The 17,709-nt window shown below is 50.1% G+C and overlaps 9 protein-coding genes across 9 annotated transcripts; 4 read left to right on the top strand and 5 right to left on the bottom strand.

Moving 5' to 3' along the window:
- Positions 1-1,555: 1,555 nt before the first annotated feature.
- BU25DRAFT_111479 (uncharacterized protein) lies at positions 1,556-4,185 on the top strand. Its single transcript, XM_033700345.1, has 6 exons — positions 1,556-1,931; positions 1,985-2,493; positions 2,555-2,597; positions 2,763-3,073; positions 3,120-3,476; positions 3,530-4,185. Exons 1-6 carry the CDS (start codon positions 1,782-1,784, stop codon positions 4,068-4,070), a joined length of 1,911 nt encoding a protein of 636 aa, XP_033559990.1. The 5' UTR covers positions 1,556-1,781; the 3' UTR covers positions 4,071-4,185.
- A 453-nt stretch (positions 4,186-4,638) lies between these two features.
- On the top strand, positions 4,639-5,371 carry BU25DRAFT_111488 (uncharacterized protein). Its single transcript, XM_033700346.1, has 2 exons — positions 4,639-4,874; positions 4,921-5,371. Exons 1-2 carry the CDS (start codon positions 4,692-4,694, stop codon positions 5,110-5,112), a joined length of 375 nt encoding a protein of 124 aa, XP_033559991.1. The 5' UTR covers positions 4,639-4,691; the 3' UTR covers positions 5,113-5,371.
- Positions 5,372-6,259: 888 nt separating this feature from the next.
- BU25DRAFT_460134 (alpha/beta-hydrolase) lies at positions 6,260-8,002 on the bottom strand (the record flags this gene model as incomplete). The annotated part of the gene is made up of 3 exons (XM_033710329.1): positions 6,260-7,553; positions 7,605-7,767; positions 7,822-8,002. 3 exons carry the CDS (start codon positions 8,000-8,002, stop codon positions 6,260-6,262), a joined length of 1,638 nt encoding a protein of 545 aa, XP_033559992.1.
- A 948-nt stretch (positions 8,003-8,950) lies between these two features.
- Positions 8,951-10,108, top strand: BU25DRAFT_412449 (uncharacterized protein). The gene has a single exon (XM_033706795.1). The coding sequence runs from the start codon at positions 9,345-9,347 to the stop codon at positions 9,711-9,713; it is 369 nt and encodes a 122-aa protein (XP_033559993.1). The 5' UTR covers positions 8,951-9,344; the 3' UTR covers positions 9,714-10,108.
- Positions 9,974-10,383, bottom strand: BU25DRAFT_460136 (uncharacterized protein; the record flags this gene model as incomplete). The annotated part of the gene is made up of 2 exons (XM_033710330.1): positions 9,974-10,108; positions 10,195-10,383. The coding sequence occupies 2 exons, from the start codon at positions 10,381-10,383 to the stop codon at positions 9,974-9,976; spliced, it is 324 nt and encodes a 107-aa protein (XP_033559994.1).
- Positions 10,384-10,465: 82 nt separating this feature from the next.
- BU25DRAFT_111555 (uncharacterized protein) lies at positions 10,466-11,948 on the bottom strand. Its single transcript, XM_033700349.1, has one exon. The coding sequence runs from the start codon at positions 11,630-11,632 to the stop codon at positions 10,769-10,771; it is 864 nt and encodes a 287-aa protein (XP_033559995.1). The 5' UTR covers positions 11,633-11,948; the 3' UTR covers positions 10,466-10,768.
- A 2,125-nt stretch (positions 11,949-14,073) lies between these two features.
- On the top strand, positions 14,074-14,811 carry BU25DRAFT_111495 (uncharacterized protein). Its single transcript, XM_033700348.1, has one exon. The coding sequence runs from the start codon at positions 14,277-14,279 to the stop codon at positions 14,493-14,495; it is 219 nt and encodes a 72-aa protein (XP_033559996.1). The 5' UTR covers positions 14,074-14,276; the 3' UTR covers positions 14,496-14,811.
- Positions 14,812-16,479: 1,668 nt separating this feature from the next.
- BU25DRAFT_423124 (uncharacterized protein) lies at positions 16,480-16,938 on the bottom strand (the record flags this gene model as incomplete). Its single annotated transcript, XM_033708194.1, has 1 exon — positions 16,480-16,938. The coding sequence occupies one exon, from the start codon at positions 16,936-16,938 to the stop codon at positions 16,480-16,482; it is 459 nt and encodes a 152-aa protein (XP_033559997.1).
- BU25DRAFT_111491 (uncharacterized protein) lies at positions 16,854-17,647 on the bottom strand. The gene has a single exon (XM_033700347.1). It carries the CDS (start codon positions 17,464-17,466, stop codon positions 16,990-16,992), a length of 477 nt encoding a protein of 158 aa, XP_033559998.1. The 5' UTR covers positions 17,467-17,647; the 3' UTR covers positions 16,854-16,989.
- Between the last annotated feature and the right edge of the window lie 62 nt (positions 17,648-17,709).

Below are 17,709 nucleotides of genomic sequence, written 5' to 3' on the forward strand. Positions count from 1 at the left end.
GTGATCAGGGTCTGTTTTCATGACGTATCTGTCGTTTAGCCAGGGGTAGAAAGTGCTTGTTAGAAAGATCAAGAACACTGCACCAAAACACGTGGCACACATGACCTCTTTACTCCATAAACCGTCATATCAATGCATCACCGGTCGAAGTGGCTGGCTCTACCGCGTTGCAAGCTGCCGCGAAGAGTGGTTATCTTGTGCTTTCTGGAATACTTGTCCAAGCGAAACCTGACATTAACGCACCCCGAGCCGAGTACGACGGTAGAACAGCAATCGAAAGCGCAGCAGAGTCGGGACATGACGCCATGGTGCGCGAGCTTTTGGAAATGGGGGCAGATGTGAGGGGGAAGGAGAATGAAAATGGCAGGCGACTTATATATCGAGCTCAGGAGAATGGCCATCATAAACTGGTCCGTATGGTTCAACATTGGAAATTCGCGCGCTACGGCCAGGAGGATTGTGAAGAACCCGCCTCCATCATGGCATCAATGACGCTTCACGAGAGACTTTCTGCGGGTGATATTGCCGTGCCAAATCATCAGTCGCGCATTGTGGAACACGAAGGGGTTGATGTCGAAGACGGTGAATTTTGGGCTGAGGGTGAAGACTACGCAGGTCCGAGTGGCGGCCTGGATCCAGAAGCAGCAGTGTAGCCAGCGTACTGGACGGAATATACTAGTATCAGCATTGTACGGCTTATAGTTGAAGCCGCAACGTCCTGTTATTGCAGGTCACGTGGCAATTACCGGCATACGGGCAGTAGCAGTAACTGCAGGAATATCTGTAGTACTGTAGTAGATGTGCTGTATTTAGAAAAAAGTGGTTTAACATGTGGAGGACTAAGGGCTTCTATACCTGCCCCCCTGTACTGCAGTACTACGACTGGCTCCCCTAATACTGTACTGCTACTGGACGGCTTGACTCCTTTACTGTTGCTTTCCACATGGTACTGCCGTAAGCAGTGACAGTAAATTTACGTAATATCACCCGTTGGCTACACTGAGAAGCGGGAGATCGTGGAAGTTGATCGGTGGAATTAACACGTTATCATGGTTTGTGAAAGTGATCTATCGTCAATGGATGATCGAAGAGGCTTTCTACTTCTCCTTCTGGCGCGAAGGGCCTTCATTGCCTACCTGCCTGCTCATGTTTCCAGAACTTTGAACAGAGGTTGCAGGCCTAGCCGGCAAGTAAGGGCTCAATAGCTATTGTATGATACAAAGAGCCCATTGCAGTATGCGCGTGTTCTTTGATGATCTTTTGTATCGACACTTGGTTAGGAGCGCTTGTGGTTCGACATGAATACCTAGCCTAGCTTAAAGATTGCTTCCGCTCACAGATCGGCGGTAGAAGTCGACTCATTATTCTACAAGACTACAGATAGAGAGATGAATTAGGAATTTTGTCCTTTTCTCACACGAATACTTTCAAAATAGCTGAACGTGGGAGGGCGCGCGCATGCATTTGATCCATGACGTAAGTCTCCGCGGCAGGGCTCCCGCCAATGGCATTTGGGTGCCAAGGGAACGCCGCATCCTGAATCCAGTCCTCAATTTATTGACTATGCATCCTCTGGTTCAGATTTTGCTCTTTCCGACCCAATCCCTTACGTGTTCTGATTTGTGAACGCGTTGCTGTACGCGACATTGCTAAATTCCTCCGCTACTGCAGGAGAGGCACACTGCACATTGAAAAGGCGGAACCGCTATAGACGAGCTTACCGTCTAGGATACATTGGTATCATACTGCTGTATCGATGAATCCGTGTCGCTCGATGCACAATGGAGCTTGAAAGAAATAACAGTAGCAGGCCTGCCGCTCGCCCCCTGCTTCCTGCAATCGGCCGGCCCCGTACACCACCACCTGAACCCTCTTACAAGCGCCCGCGAGCTTTGGTGGCTTGCGAAACTTGTCGCATCAAACGAACGAAGGTGCGTTATCTTGGAAAAATCAAGGATGAATGTGCAAATTCTGAATTTGCAAGTGTACTGCTGAGCGACCCACCTGCGCACGTTGCAAAAGCCGCAATTTGGAGTGTCAGTACGCTGTCGACAGTGACGATGAGAGTCGCAGGAAAGCACTGAAAAAGAGATATGACTGGGCCGACAGCGAAAGAAATCAGCTTCGAGATCTGCTCAACCTGCTCACGACGCGCACCGAGTCTGAAGCCGACCAAATATACAGGCGTCTACGTTCCAATGGCGATCCCATCCGAGTATTGCAATCAGTCAAACAAGCGTACCTCTTACTTCCCAACCCCGGTCCAGTCTCACAGCTTTCTTCCCATCCGCAAGTGGAGAGACTTGACAGTGAAGCATATCAGTTGAGTCCTTTCAAGTTACGCTCGCGCCCTTGGACAGCTGTAGCTGACGATGGCATTGTTTCCGCTCTTATCTCGTCCTTCTTTGCCTGGGACGGATACTATTTCCTTCCTTTCGTCGACCAAACATGCTTCATCAGGGATATGAGCAGCGGCGACATTAAACGAGCCAGGTCAATATTTTCTAAAAAAAAAACCCCCCACTAAAACTTTAGTGTTGTTAATGCTGATCAGGTTCTGCTCGCCCTTTCTCGTGAATGCAATATGCACTATACAAGTAAGTCCGTCTTGTGAACATTGTTCTTCCTGATGAGCCTTCAGATGCGGTCCACTAGCGTATGACTACTCTTGCACATGATTTTGCTAACGTACGACCGTTGTACGCAGTCTGTAAGCTACTACCTGAGCACCTCACTTTCTGTTACTGAACGATGGCTACCAGTTCTATTCAGACAATGTCAAGGTTATCCGAACCGTCACTGGGAAGGATCTTTGTGAACTGTTCGATGCGGAAGCCCGGAAGCACCTCGAGCATGACATGGATACGCCATCATTGCCTACCGCGTTAGGCTCCATCATTATGTTTATGACTAGTGCCTACTTCGGGCGGGACCGAGCAGGTGCCATATATCGACATTTGGGATACGACATGCTTGATCGCCTTTCAGTCTCTACGGCTATCGTACATATGTCTGACCCAGAAGAGAAGAGGGCGTATTGTAGGGCTGTGTGGGGTGCATATTGCTATGAAAGGTAAAGACATCTAATCGGCAGAAATGGGACAAGCTAATCTCGACAGCATTATTGCAGCATTACAGAACAAGACGCCTGCTCTCCTGATACCGACGGTTCCCCGACTGTTTCACGAGGAGTTTGATCCATCAGCGCATGTTGAGAACGTAGATCTTTTTGGCCAAACATTTACCAGCGCTTCATTTCGACCTCCGTTTGCGCCTGGGCTCCTAAACGCTGCCTGTGATCTGAACATACTACAAAATGAGATCACAAGATACAACGAGGATGCGCTCCAATCAGAGGAGGAGGTCGATCTGCCTACACGGAAAGCACTTTACAACAAGGTGTTGGCATGGCGGAAGTCACTACCCGACCACTTATTGAACGAGGTGAACCACACCCCCGGAACTAGTCTTTTAAGGTGCGTGTAGGATACCCTAAAAATGCTAAGTGTTTCACCTAATCTTTATCTAGAGTACATTACGAAGAAGTCGCCATTTTCGCACTACGGTTCTTACATCCAATGACCGATTTCATTGACCACACATCAGCGAACGAGCTCCGTGTCATACACTGTCAGCGCATTGTGGAAACAGTAGAGCGACACTTCCGTACCCACCTTCCAGGAGACTACTCGGCAATGTTCTTGAATGCGTTGTATCATGCCTGTATAACGCTCATACCATCTTTGGATGAAGTTATCAGCCAAGAAATATTCACCAGGGCTGCTATTGGGCTGCGTCGAGAGCCTCTGGATCTGCCCGGCCTGGTATTTGTTATCCGCGGGATCGAAGCGGTGATTCGAGGCATGAAGAAAAGAGTGCCCCCAGTGGCAAAGGCTGCGTTCGTTGCAACCAAGATACCTGCCAACACCGGAGATGTGCTCATCGAGTATGGGTTTCCGCCACAGCTAGAGTACGTTCAAAGGGAGTCTGATGTTACATCAGATCACAATGGTGAAACAAGGGGAAGGCTAGGTGCTTTGATACATAAGTGGAATGCTCTGACGTTGTAATGGACCAGACATATCACGAAATACGTAGTCATCGATACAGGCTCTATAGCATGGAAGTGGCATTGCTTAAGGTTTTGCCACAAGCCTGCGGCAGAGCAGAAATCGAGACGATAACATGGATTGATATGGCGTTCCCTAACATTAAGGACCCTCAGACGACCATATTCTTTTGCTCTCCTTCCCTCGTCAATGCTTTGCTTGCTCTAAGCTGTGTAAGCACTCACTTCCTGAATTTCTTCATCCCGAGCTTGTTTTGCAGTTGTTGACCACAGAACACGAGACATTGTCCAATCTAGGGGATCCTACCACTAGCCTTCAAAGCCACACAAAGACCCATTGTCAAAGCTACCTGAAATTGGTGAAGGAGCAGGTAGAGGGAGGTGTGGGCGGTCTACCTATGATATATGTGCAGGTCTGGCACTATGACGAGATAGCTGACTTTACCATTCATCCGTGGGATCCGTGAGAGGCTGCCCATGTCTGGTTCAGGGTCTGTGAAGGTATGGCTCAGGGTCCTGGGTAGAGGCCGATGATTCGCCGAAGAAGCAGAGAGAAATTTCGAGAAAGAGAAAGATCAGCCCTCTCTTCGGCTCTTACAGACACAGTTTGCGATGTCTGTGTATGAGGGAAACGTCGGCGCTAGTAGTAAATCCATCGACTATTTCATGCGTGCGACGGAGACCTATGAAGCCTTTAACACCACTGAGTTTATTGATTCCCGGAGCCAAGGAACGAGCGAAGCAGGGTTGCAGAGGAGAAACAGGGCTTATCGTGGGTCATATGGAGCTTGTACTGCGCAGAATGGCAAGTTGTGGCGGATACAGCAAAAGCATTTGCTAACATGCAATAGGCGCGCATCGCAAGCTTTCGGATTCAAAAACCGACATCAAATCTACTTATCCCGAAACTGTGGCGCAACAGCGCCTTTCCATTATGCCAGTCGGATAATGCTCGTTATTGGTGGTTTCCATATCCAGTGTCGCTGCGGACGCAAAGATCTCTGGAGGTCAAGAATCGAGAGGTCCGACTCCCATCTTTCTAAAATAGCAGAAGATGTTTTAGACTTTCTATGTCCGCTACCTGACGGTGCATCCCGGTCTCCAATCGCAAATACCCAGCGCGCAGTCGAACTGTACAATATATACTAGTACAAAAGTTTTCATTGCCAGCGCGACCTCGAGTAGAGGACGCGGTTCAAACCAGTGCCATCTTGCTGCAGTAGGTATCAAGGGGTTTTCGACGATCTTGAGAGGCACCAACGTAATGACCAGTTCATACGTTGAGGTCCTGCTAGTGGTGATCCTTCGCCCATTCTCACATTTCACGAAACCGCAATTTGCCCCTTTTACCCCAAAAGATATGTATTAGCCTCATGGATACCATCTGGATATTTCGAGCCTTCACAAGCCTAAACAGCGAGTATTGGTACATCCCATGCTCACCACAGTAGCATCCATAGCCTTTCGAGAACGCACAAACAATTCTGTCCAAACAGATACACCTGATTAGGCAGGAAGGGTGAATGTGGGTCAGACCTCAGCACATCTACCCTTAATCTATTGCCTCCTGGCCACTCCTCCATATACAACTACTCACGGGATTTTCACCGTACTACAGTGCCCTTTACAGCTACTTCTCGATTACGCTACTACCAAGGTTAACACCATCAATCAGCCGATCACGGGCCTGTAACTGAGCCGTAGTATGAGCCATACTACTTCTTACTGGCAACGCAGGACCCAAGCCTCAACAGCCGTCTTTTGTCGATTCCGCACGGCCAAATCAAAATCCACCACAAAGCCGCTCTTAGCGTGCACAACAGCAAAGTTTCCTCCTTTCGAGAACTCCGCCATGAGAAGTCCTGCTTCAGTAGACGTGATTGCGCTACCTACAACAGCCATAGCTAGCGGCCTCTGCACAATTCCTTTGAAAACTGCAAAGAAATGATACAAGGTCTGGTATTCGCGTATACAAATGAGAAGGGAGTAACGCCAATCTGGGCATGTGCGTAATTTCAAGGCAGCATAAGTGTGAAACGCAGCGAAAATGAGTAGATCACCTTTATTCAGAATTCAAGGCGCATTGATCGTGGTTGTAGGATCTGTACCATTCATGACTTATTTACACTATTGATACATCTCAAGTACTCTTGCCCAATGAGGTGCTTACTTGGGGACGAACCCATAGTTTCACCTGTAGATGGTACCGTTACCAGTATAGTTACCAGTCTGGGTGGTGAAGCTCTGAGTGCTGCTGAAGTCATCGACCTTTCCAAGCAGGATCTCAAGCATGCGATACGCAACACCAGGAGTGTATCCAGGCAACTCGTGACCAGCAAGGCGAGCAGTGTAGAATGTCAATCCACGCTCAGAGGTCCAGACACCCTGGATGCCAGCGCCAGAAAGCGCGCCTCCGTTGTGTTCGGGGTGGTAAGGTGCGTAAAGCGGAGTGGAAGGGTACTCAGAAAAGCCCTGGGCACCGTTCCAGGTCATGTTCTGGATAGCGAATAGAGTGCCGTTGGTGCTGAGGAGCATATCAAGGTCACCGGAACCGATGATGGTGTTGTTAGTGTACTCGATGACACGCTGGAGAACGCCGTTATTGGCAGGAGGAGGTGACGCATCAGAAGCGCGGCTGCTGTCATTACCGTTGCCGAAGACGTTGATGTCAGTGCACTGGAGCCAGTTGGTGTCGACAGGAGCGTTCAAAGCCTCCTTGACATCGGTGCGGTTGAAGTAGATGACGGCGCCAGGGGGAGAGTAATCACCGGTGTTGACTATGCCGAGCTGGCTATATGGGTGAGGGCATGTCTCCGAGATGTGGTAGATGTTGAAACAGGGGTTGACCTCGAGGATGGCAGCATAGAAAGTGTCAAACATATCACACGCGCCGTCCTCGGTGCTGTATGGATCTGTCAAAACGGGGAAAGGTCCCTCAGGGGGTGGGAACTTGAAGTAAGTATCGAGGTAGGAGGAGTAGTTGCACGAGTCCTGACGCTCACGAACCTGGTCAAGGAATGTTTCGTTGAGGTAGAGGAGGTTCTGCCAGAATTCGACGTAAGGCAAGATGACGACTTGCTGCTGAATTGTTTCGTCACCAATGATGGGGTCATTGATCTGAATACCACCCAAGTTAAAGTATTCGGTGTCGTTGGCGGAGATGAAGCCATCAGCGATGTATGGGACGTAGTAACCAGCGTATGACTCTCCGGTAATGTATGTCTTCCAGTTCTTAGTCTGGAATGTGTCGACAAAACTTTTATAGAAACCACGGAACTGAGTAGCAAGCTCGACCTCGTCGGTAATGTCGGGTGATCCCTGGGAGTAGCCAACGCCTACAGGCTGTTCGACCCAGAGCATGTTGGTCAGGTTTGTCCACGAGTAGGGGTTCTGGACAGGGGCGAGCGTGCCAGCCATCCAGGTGAAAGGTCCGTTCTCGGTCAAGAATCCGGAGAGGGAGGAGCAGCCGGGTCCGCCATTGAGCCTGGAACAAGTCAGCGAAATCCTAGCGCGGAGGCAGCAATGGCGTGATTACCAAATGGTAACCTCTTCAGGTGTCTGTTCAGCTGTTGAGGGGAAGAACCAAAAGAAAAGCTTGCGTGTCTCATCAGGGCTGTCTGAGATGGGAAGCAAGCCAGCGTAAGACTCGCCAATGTCGAAGGGAATTTCTGGAATGCCAGAGCCGTTGACAGCGAAAGCTAGGACGCAGTCAGCTCAATCTTCGACTGATTAATGGTACAGGTTCTACTCACCCTCAGTCTTATCTGTTAGGAAACGAGAAGCTCGCTTCTGGATCTCAGGGTGCGAGAACGGCTGGCTGGACACGCGCTTTTCGATCACAGACCTGGGAAGCGTAGGCTTGACAGGCTTCCTGAAAGTAGCAAGCACGGAGGAAGCGCAAAGCAATCCGTTGAAGAGGTTCAGGAGCTTCATCTTGGAACAGATCGAATGGAAGCTGCAGCCAAAAGACCTGGATTCTGATTCCTGGACCAGCAGCAGTATTTGAACATTTTCGTTTGTGACGGCATCACTGCACTCGGACCCTGACGCTTTACCGTGAGAAGAAGGAGGAAGGTGAGAGTGCCCGAACAACCCAGGATGTGTGAGCCGACTTGAGTGTAGGTGCTGGTAATTGGCCCATGATACGACATTCGGTATTCGGCTGTTGAAGGTTGCAGGAAGTTGTGATATGGCACAGTGTGGAACGAGCTCGCACCTTCCCTATGAGGCTTAAGCCTTAGCAGAACGGTCCCACAGACCGATAATCAACCTGCAATCGCCTCGTTCCGTTCGTTTGTGATTCGGTGGCCATCGTCTAGTGCATTTAGAGCGACCAGCATCTCATAGATTAAGCCTCGGGGCGACGATGCAACCGAAGCTTGTCGAGCTTGTTGTTGCTTGGTGAGCCGCGAGGAGCCTGAAGCATGAGCAGAAGAGGGAAGAAATCCGAATCTCAGCATCTTCGCGGGAATAACGAGCTTCCTTGGGTCCAATTTTCTTCAAGAGCAGCACAGCAATGATATCGTGTCCGTAGATGCAAGAAGTCGCGTCACCACGAGAACGAGTGGTGTAATTGCAAGGCCGATAGGATCAATGCTGCTAACTAAGGTGACACGACTTGCTTACTTTTCTTGTCAACATTCCTTTACAGATGTAGCCTCGAATCCTGCAATAAGAGTGTGGTTAAGATGAAGATAGTGTTGAGGTGTCGTGTGCGCTCAGCACGCCACGCCTCCACAAACAACAACAGCGGGTGGCGGGCGGGGAAGAGCCGCAGCCTCAACGCTCCTGCAACGCACCGCCAGCATCACGTGTCGTTGTTCACTCCACCATGAACGCAACTCGTTTCGAGTTTACGGCTACTACTCCGGAGTACAACAATCACAGGATTCTTGAATAGCAAGTGAAAGAGAAGGATTCGAGACTGGAGTTGCGTTTGTTGACCGGCTGTCCTTGTGCGTGACAAGCACCGCCTCCACATCGCACGGCCACAGCACGCTCCATCAACCATCTGACATAGCAAGCGCACTTATGTGAATCCAGCAAATGGTTCAGCTCTCTTTGCTTGAAGGAGTGCGAGCGGACATATGCGATGAGGGTACCGTTGTGGCTGTACCAGCTGACGCGCGGCAGCCACACTCCCGTATCGACCTCATCAGGCATCCATCTCACCCGGCTGACATGCTGAAAGCATAGATAACAATTGCCTATGGAATCTGTAGGACTACTGTAAATGTTTCGCAACGTTGTCATCACAGCAGCCGCAAACACCACCATGGGCCACCCAACAACACCTTCTGAGGCCGCTCCGGCCTACGACGAGCACGTCTTCAACCACGAGCACCCTGTGAATGCATTCCCACCCTCAGGGTCAGTCTCCGCCTACGCGACTGTCCCGCAAAACGAGCCTGATATCGAAATGGCACACAATCACACTGCGCAAGCATCGTCAACCCCACCAAACTCATTCACACCGCACCAACACTGCGAGACATGCGATACCCTTACGTCGGCGCGTGAGGTTAGAGCGAACAAACAGCACTGCTGCATGTGGGTTTCTGTTGTGTTCATGACGATTAGCGTATCGTTGCTACTCTTGGGAATTGTCGCTGTGAACGCCAAGTACAAACATCAGAAAGACTAAAATGCAATGATGCTACTGGTGCGGACGCCTTTCCTTCCATCCTTACTGTTCTTGGGCCAGTATTGCGGCGCTTGAGGCAAGCTCACACTTCATAACTCAATCGTAACATTTCAGTCCATGTTAAGTGGCGGTCTTGTGGATCATGTGTCCTTATTGCAGTGATGTTCTTCTCTCCCTAGCCTTTGTTCAGCCAAGGCTCTTAGTTTGCGTCCCTATACATGCTCGCAACGGTTGTATCCTCCTTCCAACGCATCCTGGTGCTAGTGCGCACCAGCTGCGGTGGCACCAGTATCCATCTCCTCGAGTCTTCGCAGGTCCATCGGCGCATCGAGCAGTGGGAGGACGTATGGGTCGAAAGTCTTCCAGTATGGGTTGTTCAAGTGGTATTGCTGAGACTATAGCATTCGTCAGCTAAATACACCACAAATTGCACATGACCGCTGTATGGGCTGCATGTGACTAATGATTTGGGTAAACATACACTTTCCTGTAGGTACCTCTCTACGATGCTGAATTTCCTTGGGTCCACGGTATCCTGCATGACAAACCAGCTCAGCGTCTCCTTGTCCTTGGAGTAGACCTGGCTGGCCTCGACAAGCTTTGCCTTGAGCTTGGAAATGCTCTCCTCGTCCGCCTTGGCGTACAAGTGTACGATGATTGTGTAGACCATGATGTTCTGATTGCTTTGTTATGCGACAAGCTCACAACAGTAGTGAGATCAATTGAGAAAGAAGAGTCCCGCAATTGAAGTTTTCTTACACTTCCTGCGGAGCTTGTGACGTACCTGAAGCTGTGGACCCCGCAGCCCACTTCGCGCTACCGCAAACCCACCGAGCGACCTTCCATCATCGAAACTCGGATGACAGCTGCATGCCTTCAATGAACACCAAGCTTTGCATATACACAAGTGTTCTCGTTGCCGCAGTATAATCTTTCGTGGCTTGATGATTATGCAAAAGAGCTTTGATTTTGATATGTTCGTATACCTCCAAAATTGAAAAGGGACTTGAGATGAAGCCAAAAGAGCAATCAAGTCGTTGTCGTCACGCTGTTCATCATGCCCGCGCCTTAAGATCGACGTAAACCTTCGTTACTCTCTGATGCGCCGGAGCAAATGCAATGTTGCCCCCCTCGTCTTTCCACGTATCCGTATGAAACTCGCTGATCACTACGCCTTTGTACGGAGGCTCAGATGTACTCCACACATGCGTGACGGCATCAGCCAACGCCTCGATCTGAATACCTCTGAAGCCTCTCGCATCGGCTTCCCGCATCAACCAACGCGCCAACCCAGCCATGGTTCCTTCGCCCTCGTAGTCTCTACGCGTTGACGTTGCGTTGCGGAGTAGGACTTCGTTTGGTCCCTTTGGCTTCCAGCTCTCTGGATCCCTAGGGTCGCGTTCTCCGAGGATGTGATACACCAGTCCGAAGTGCGGTAGAGCAGCAAGAAGCGACTCCATTTTGCTCATATCCAATGTATTGAATGCATCGTAGGACAGCGCCACGCTGACGAGAGGGAAGTCCATCTGCTGCAACAGCCTTTGTGCATCAGCCTCCAGCCCTTGTGACTCTTTCACGCTCGGCTCAGAGATGTCCCAATACAGCTTGCCTTCAGTCGCCTTGCTCTCATCGTGCTTGAAGACGTACTCGGTATCGAACACGCCAAAAGAGAGACCGCTGTTGATTTGGTGCATTACGAGGTAGTCCGAGTCGAGAGCCAGTTGAATCACATCCTTGCCGTCCTTCTCGGGATAGAGGACAGGCCATACTGGAGAGTAGAAGCCGTTACTGTGCGCTACGATTGCGGCAACCCATTTGGCATGCTTGGGTTCTAGCTGCCGGATTTCATAGCGAGGCTTGAGGGAGGATGGGTTCGACGTATTTGGTGTTTTGCTGTTCTTGAGCTGAGCCCTCGACATCGTAGCTAGTAGTTCAATATGCTGGTGTTACGCGTGTATCGAGGTCTGAGGATGCTCTCTTCCTCCTTCTCCAAACGTCGAGGTCATTCCAGGCTTTTATGTGGACGGGCTAAGAATGACCAAATATCTCTTGAGGTTAGCCTATATGCAGGTAAGATGAGTCCGCCCATATGAGGAAGCTCACTTCCATGATGGTTTTGTCGGCTAATTCAACCCTTGACAACCAACACAAACATAGATAAACCTTCAGAGTCATCACGCTCCACCGCGTGTGAAAATTCCAGCGTCACTGAAATTGATTCCGTTCTTTCCAGGTACTAATGGTTGTTACTGCAGTACTGAACTAGCATGCCGCCTTGAATTTTGTCTTCATCAGCACTAGTGTAGCTCAATGCTCAACCTGCCTTATACACATCTGCAACTGATCGTGACCCTAGAAGTCTAGTTCTGACGTGAGCTGTTCTTGAGCATTGTCTCTTATGGGATAGTCGAATGTGCCAACGATCACACATCTTGAACAGGTAGAAGTGTAACGTATACACTCACGGATAACTTTTTCTGTGATACGAAATGCCACTGGTCAGCGTGCCAGTATGTAGGCCGTTATCGAAGCGCTATCATCCTACATGAGATGTTCGATGCTGACGCTCGTGTAGAGCAATCTGCAGCGGTGGCCGGTCGCGAGTTTGGTGCATCACTAGCTGGTCGTCATATTTCTTTTCGATGTGAGCAGGTAGAAATGCGCTCAACAAAAGAGCCCCTGGTCACAGCCGTTCGTATGCTGGCCCAATGCTATGAGCAACTTCGGTCTCCTTGGGCTCACCGAACCTCTGCGAAAATGCGACAGTGCAGGAGGCCGACTACGCCGTCGTCAGCTTCACTGAGATCTAGTAGCTGTTGGCGAGTTGCATGAACGACGACGTCCGGACTGGGCTTGAGAGGTAAAAACTTTTGAATGTTGCTTCTTCAACGTCATCCTTGGAGAATGTTCTTCCACGTGGGTTCCAGACTGGAGCGATGTTTGATGTTCCAAGCGCGTCGTGAACATCGAGGTACGATCGACCCGCCCGCATGTTGATCCGCGACCCACAACCCGCGACACAGTTGTGGAGGCTCGTACGACATATGATGCTCGTTGCAAGTTTATGAAGTTCCAGACTGTTCAGTTGCGCACTCGTTGCAAGACGAGCAGTGGCCTAAAGCGCTCTACCAACGGGTATAGGCAATAGCGCTGCCGGGTGCTCCGGCAAGGCTGAGTTCGGACGAACTACTCTGACTTTGAACTGTCGGAGTGTTTTAGGTTTGGAGTTTCGGTGCTTAGAAAGAATCGAAGGAGCTTGCGGGAACAAGTCAGGATGAGTGAGCCGCAACAAAGCCTCAAACTCAAGTTTGCGTTGCGAAGACCGCTGCGGTGGGACCAGGTACGTGTACACACACATTTGATCAGCGATAAGATCGTAAGTTGTCGAGAGACGAGCACAGATCTCAATCTCGCTTGTCTACCGTCGTTGGATGATTCAGGCAGCAGTGTGAAAGTCAGATTGGTTCCTTATTGGCTGCATGCGTGTGTAAGCCAGGAAGGCAATGCACGTAATCGCGACTTGCTGAGACGCGTCAGATATAGCGCAGTCTAATCGACACCTGCGGCTTGTTTCGAGCGGCCGTCGGGCGGCTCTTAGGCGGCTTCATGAGTCTTGGGCGCTTGTGAAAGCCTGAGGCACGGTCATGGTGGTTCCACAGAAGCCTAGGTAAGGCTGTTTGATTAACAAACAACGGTCGCTTGTTTCCTAGTGTTGACCTTGCAATCGTGCCATCGGCATCCTGAATATGTGGAGACCGAATAGTTGCTGCAGGTTGATGTGATTTTTAGGTACTGGTGGAGGTAGTGTTGCGCCAAATTGGTCTTGAAGCCGGGCAAAATTCACCGCTGAGCCTCCATGATACGCCTTGGAAACCGGAATATGCGGATGCATTGTTTGTCAGGGTCTGTAGAGCGCAGCAGCTTCGGCGCCAACGGTGATAAATTGGTGGTGAGCGAAAGAGAATTCGGCCGGGCGAGGTGCATGCGTGCACGTTCAGACCCTGGAAAGCCTTGATGGGTGCTCGGGCCAACGAGGCACCTCTGCCTCGAAGGCCTTGGTCTCGACAAGAACCCCTTCATTTCAGACTTTTCGACCACATAGAGTAGATAAGAGACCGAGACCCTCGACAAGTTCAAGCAATCATCAGCTTGCAGCATCAACAATAACTGGCATATTTCTCCTGGTTATATACGCTCGTCATTCTTCTGCCCAGTTCTTGTCATTCATTGAGGTTACGACGCTACTGCGCATTGATTGGCTAAGCGATCCACATTGCATACGCCCGAGGCACGCCAACACCAATTGCGCTATCTATTAAGGTTGTTTTGCCGGCCAAGCGACGTGAGCACCCACGGCACCCTTGGAGTCCCGCAGGCTACATCATCGAACATCTGGTATCACTCTGCCTGGGCACATATATTCTACCGTCCCCCTTTCAAGATCTATATCGGTCCCAAAAACACGACTACCATCAACCAAGACAAACATCATACAAGACTATTACCACTCCAAGCTACAACTACCACATCTCAACATATCAACCCATCAATCCATCAACCACAATGTTCTCCTGCGCCAACTACGAACGTGGATGCCGAGGACGCTGCAACGCAAATGGCAGCCGATGTGAAGACTGCATTGCTCTCAACCTTCAAGCTCGCTCGAGCAGCACATCCTCAACTTCATCAACCAATTCGAGACCAATGGCTTCGTATTCAGCGATGACGTCATCCTTTGCATCGCTCAAACACCTCAACTCCGCTACAACAAGGGCATCGTAGTCATGGAGACAATCAACTTATAACGACTTGTATGAACGACCTTTTTGAACCTTAGCGAAAGTGTCATTGAACACTACCATCTTCTACTGGACCAACTTCGATCCATCATTAGGGCAGCATCTGGGTTTGCATTTACACGGCGCAACTTACTCCTGGTGGGCTGCATGATATACCACTTTGTTCAAATAGACAGAACTTGCGCAGGCGCGGAGTATGAAGATCATGAGATATCGAAGAGCACACATGATGCCACGATGTACAGAGACACTACGATCCGCGGAGGATCACGAGAAGATCTACGTATAAACCACATTCAATCGATACATCTTCGTACCACTATCATGCAGACATCCTTCCTCTTCGTGACTGTATTCTCAAGCTCACCTTATCGCAAAATTATGTGGGCTGTAAATATTGCGTCGCAGATTTGCATGTGCATCGGCCACGTGAAACCGGCACATGTGTTTGGCATGCTGTCCCTCTCCTCGGAATGCAGCCCCACAGGCGTATGAACCTGTCACACAAGTCTTGCAAATAATCCTTACCAATCCGTTTATTTCAACTTCATCTCTGAAACGTCAATTGTACTCCAGTTACCTTGCATGACGCTCTTGACGGTCAGGATCGCGATTCATGGAAAATCATTCACCACCCACACATACCCACATCACCCCATCCCTCATCTTGTCCCCCAACCTCTCCCTACGCGCGTCCTGCGCGTCCCCAAAATGCCAGACCGCAAATCCGCAAATCCTTTCCCCATCCTCCTCTCTCCCCACAAGGAGAAATGAAACTTCCACTTCGACCACAAGGCCCAAAAGCAGAGGTGGGTCAGACAGCAATTTATTCGCTTCGAGACCAGCAACGACCCCAGGGTCTGGAAGGGCCTCTGGATCGATCATGGCATTTGCGGTGGATCGGGAAACAGAAACTTGCCAAAAACATGGTAAAAACTGGGCACCTCGTTGGTGCCCCGTGAGCTATGACGTTGTGGCGCGCAGAGGGCCGAGAATCCGGGCTTGAGAACTCCAAGATGTGAAGCGAGAGGTGGGGCAAGTATCGTGAAGACGCACGCAATGTTGCAATATGAATGGCGGCCGGGGCGAGGTAAGTTTGATGAAGTTCTTACTTCATGATGCAGATGCGCTGGTGGTTGTTGCCCCATTCCCACGGGAGGGCGGCATCTTGCATGTGCTTACGGCAACTTTCACCAACAGATTTGGATTTATCTTTCATCCTTAGCGAATTGCATGCGCGTACTGTTTGGATGAAATCAGACCGACAGCGGGCAGCGGCCTTACTTCTTCAAACGTCGCGGTGTGCGTTGTTCTAAATCCGGTCTTAAAAGGAAGTCGCATGTCAAAAGCAGGATACGACCCTGGCATCAGCCCAACCTCAGGCACACCCGATGCAGCCTTGAATCACCCTGCATATGGCTTCGGCAGGTACTCACACGAGTGCAGCAATGCTCTTTGTGTGATACCAAACCTATCTTGAGTTTATGCTTTTGTATGAATGTCATGTCGATCAGTGCACTCAGAATAGTCCAATGTACTCGACGTGATCCTTCACAGACTAATTCATGCCCGACGCAAGCAGCAATGCCGGCTGCACAGATACCCAAACTTGGAGACCCGGGTGCTATTTACAATTATTGCGATATACAGCAACTTTGAGCATAGGCACCCAAGGGCAGAAAAGCTCTCTATCAGCTACGTGCATCGAGACCTTCACAAAGACAAGCTTCCCGCACGTTGAAGGTTTTCGACTAATCTTAGCGGTCCCGCTTCGAAGATGCAGGGCAAAGGGCATGGCTTCGCGACGTCATGCCGCGTTGTTCAGGGCTTCACTGATAGAGGATACCTCGGGTTGCTACTCGCGGACAGCATGATCAATATTCAACGCGCATAGCGCAGCTCACTCACCGAGGGGGTTGAACGTCGAGTCCGACCGGTGTCCATTTTTTCCTGATTCTGCGTGATATTCACATGATGATAGAATACATGGAATTGTTGCTCTTCCATTGCAATGTTTGTTTGACTCCAATCAGGTATCCAGGACGTATAGCCGGGATAGCGGTCATGTGGATGTCGAGCTGCTTGCAAGAACCTGAGTCCGTACGATTGCAATAGATGCAGGCTAGTGTCGGTATATACCCTTTCGGTGGTTTGACCGTAACTGAGGGTTTGAGCAGAAGTGGCCTCTTGTCTTCCAGAGAACATTGGAAGTATAGCGAACAACTTGTCTCTAGGGTCGGTAGCTTTCGAAGGCCGTGTTCTGTAGAGAACATCAAAGAGGCAAAGTGAAGAGAAGCTGTCCCCGACTCTGACGACGAGCGGCCGATAATAATCCTCAACCTCCTCGCATAAGGCGGCGAAGAAACACTAGTCCACCATCTCAGACCCACACACAGCCGAAGTTCAGTCATCTTCATACTGGCCATGGAAGACTTCCTGAAGTACCCAAACGCGGCTGAACCGATCGCGTTTTAAAATCACACTAACCGCAGAGGCGACCTTTTCTGAAAACCGAAGGAATCGAACAATCTGTGTGCGAGATAGTCTTTACGATATCTATTTATGAAACCCCAGACGACTTTGCTGGCCTCATCTGCCTCGTCAAGAGAGACGATGACTGCTTTCGCCAGTCGATAAATTTCACCCATACGCCGGACTTGGCTAATTTTCTCTTCATTGTTTTTCTGATCAAGGCAGACAGCGTCTATCCACATCAATCTTAACTTCTTCTTGTACCGTAACCGTTGTAGTGCGGCGAAGCAATTCTGAGTGACATGGATCTTGCACGATGATGCACCATCTGATAGTTCTAGCTCCACTCGGATCACCCCAAACGTACGACAGCGCTTCGAACTTTGGGGGGTTCTTGTTTGTTCTGCGATAGTGGATGATATTGCAATGTATGTCTTCTGAGTTAAAACGTCCAGGCGCAATGCGCACAAGGCGGATGTCATCCTCGCGGCGTAGAGGTCGGTAGCGGTAGACGTTCTCGGTGTCGACAGGTACGGTCATATTGATGTGCTGCAGCGGTTGCAGCTGGACTCTTTATCAGCGTTCACGCGAGCATGTCGAGGGACATTGTTGTGCAGTGGGTGCACAAACTTCACAGCTTGAGGGAGCGAGGCATGCAAGCGCCGAAAGAAGTCAGCCTCATTGTGGTGGCGCGGGGCGGGGAAGTGCCATATGTGTGCCAAGAA

Source organism: Macroventuria anomochaeta (assembly GCF_010093625.1).
Source record: "Macroventuria anomochaeta strain CBS 525.71 unplaced genomic scaffold BU25scaffold_24, whole genome shotgun sequence".
Classification (NCBI taxonomy): Eukaryota; Fungi; Ascomycota; class Dothideomycetes; order Pleosporales; family Didymellaceae; genus Macroventuria; species Macroventuria anomochaeta.

Coding starts and splice junctions, on each gene's coding strand:
- BU25DRAFT_111479 (XM_033700345.1), top strand. CDS start 1,782: ATGGAGCTTGAAAGAAATAACAGTAGCAGGCCTGCCGCTCGCCCCCTG. Junction 1,932..1,984: donor GTCGCATCAAACGAACGAAG/GTGCGTTATCTT, acceptor TGAATTTGCAAG/TGTACTGCTGAGCGACCCAC. Junction 2,494..2,554: donor GGCGACATTAAACGAGCCAG/GTCAATATTTTC, acceptor AATGCTGATCAG/GTTCTGCTCGCCCTTTCTCG.
- BU25DRAFT_111488 (XM_033700346.1), top strand. CDS start 4,692: ATGAGGGAAACGTCGGCGCTAGTAGTAAATCCATCGACTATTTCATGC. Junction 4,875..4,920: donor AGCTTGTACTGCGCAGAATG/GCAAGTTGTGGC, acceptor AACATGCAATAG/GCGCGCATCGCAAGCTTTCG.
- BU25DRAFT_412449 (XM_033706795.1), top strand. CDS start 9,345: ATGGGCCACCCAACAACACCTTCTGAGGCCGCTCCGGCCTACGACGAG.
- BU25DRAFT_111555 (XM_033700349.1), bottom strand. CDS start 11,632: ATGTCGAGGGCTCAGCTCAAGAACAGCAAAACACCAAATACGTCGAAC.
- BU25DRAFT_111495 (XM_033700348.1), top strand. CDS start 14,277: ATGTTCTCCTGCGCCAACTACGAACGTGGATGCCGAGGACGCTGCAAC.
- BU25DRAFT_111491 (XM_033700347.1), bottom strand. CDS start 17,466: ATGACATCCGCCTTGTGCGCATTGCGCCTGGACGTTTTAACTCAGAAG.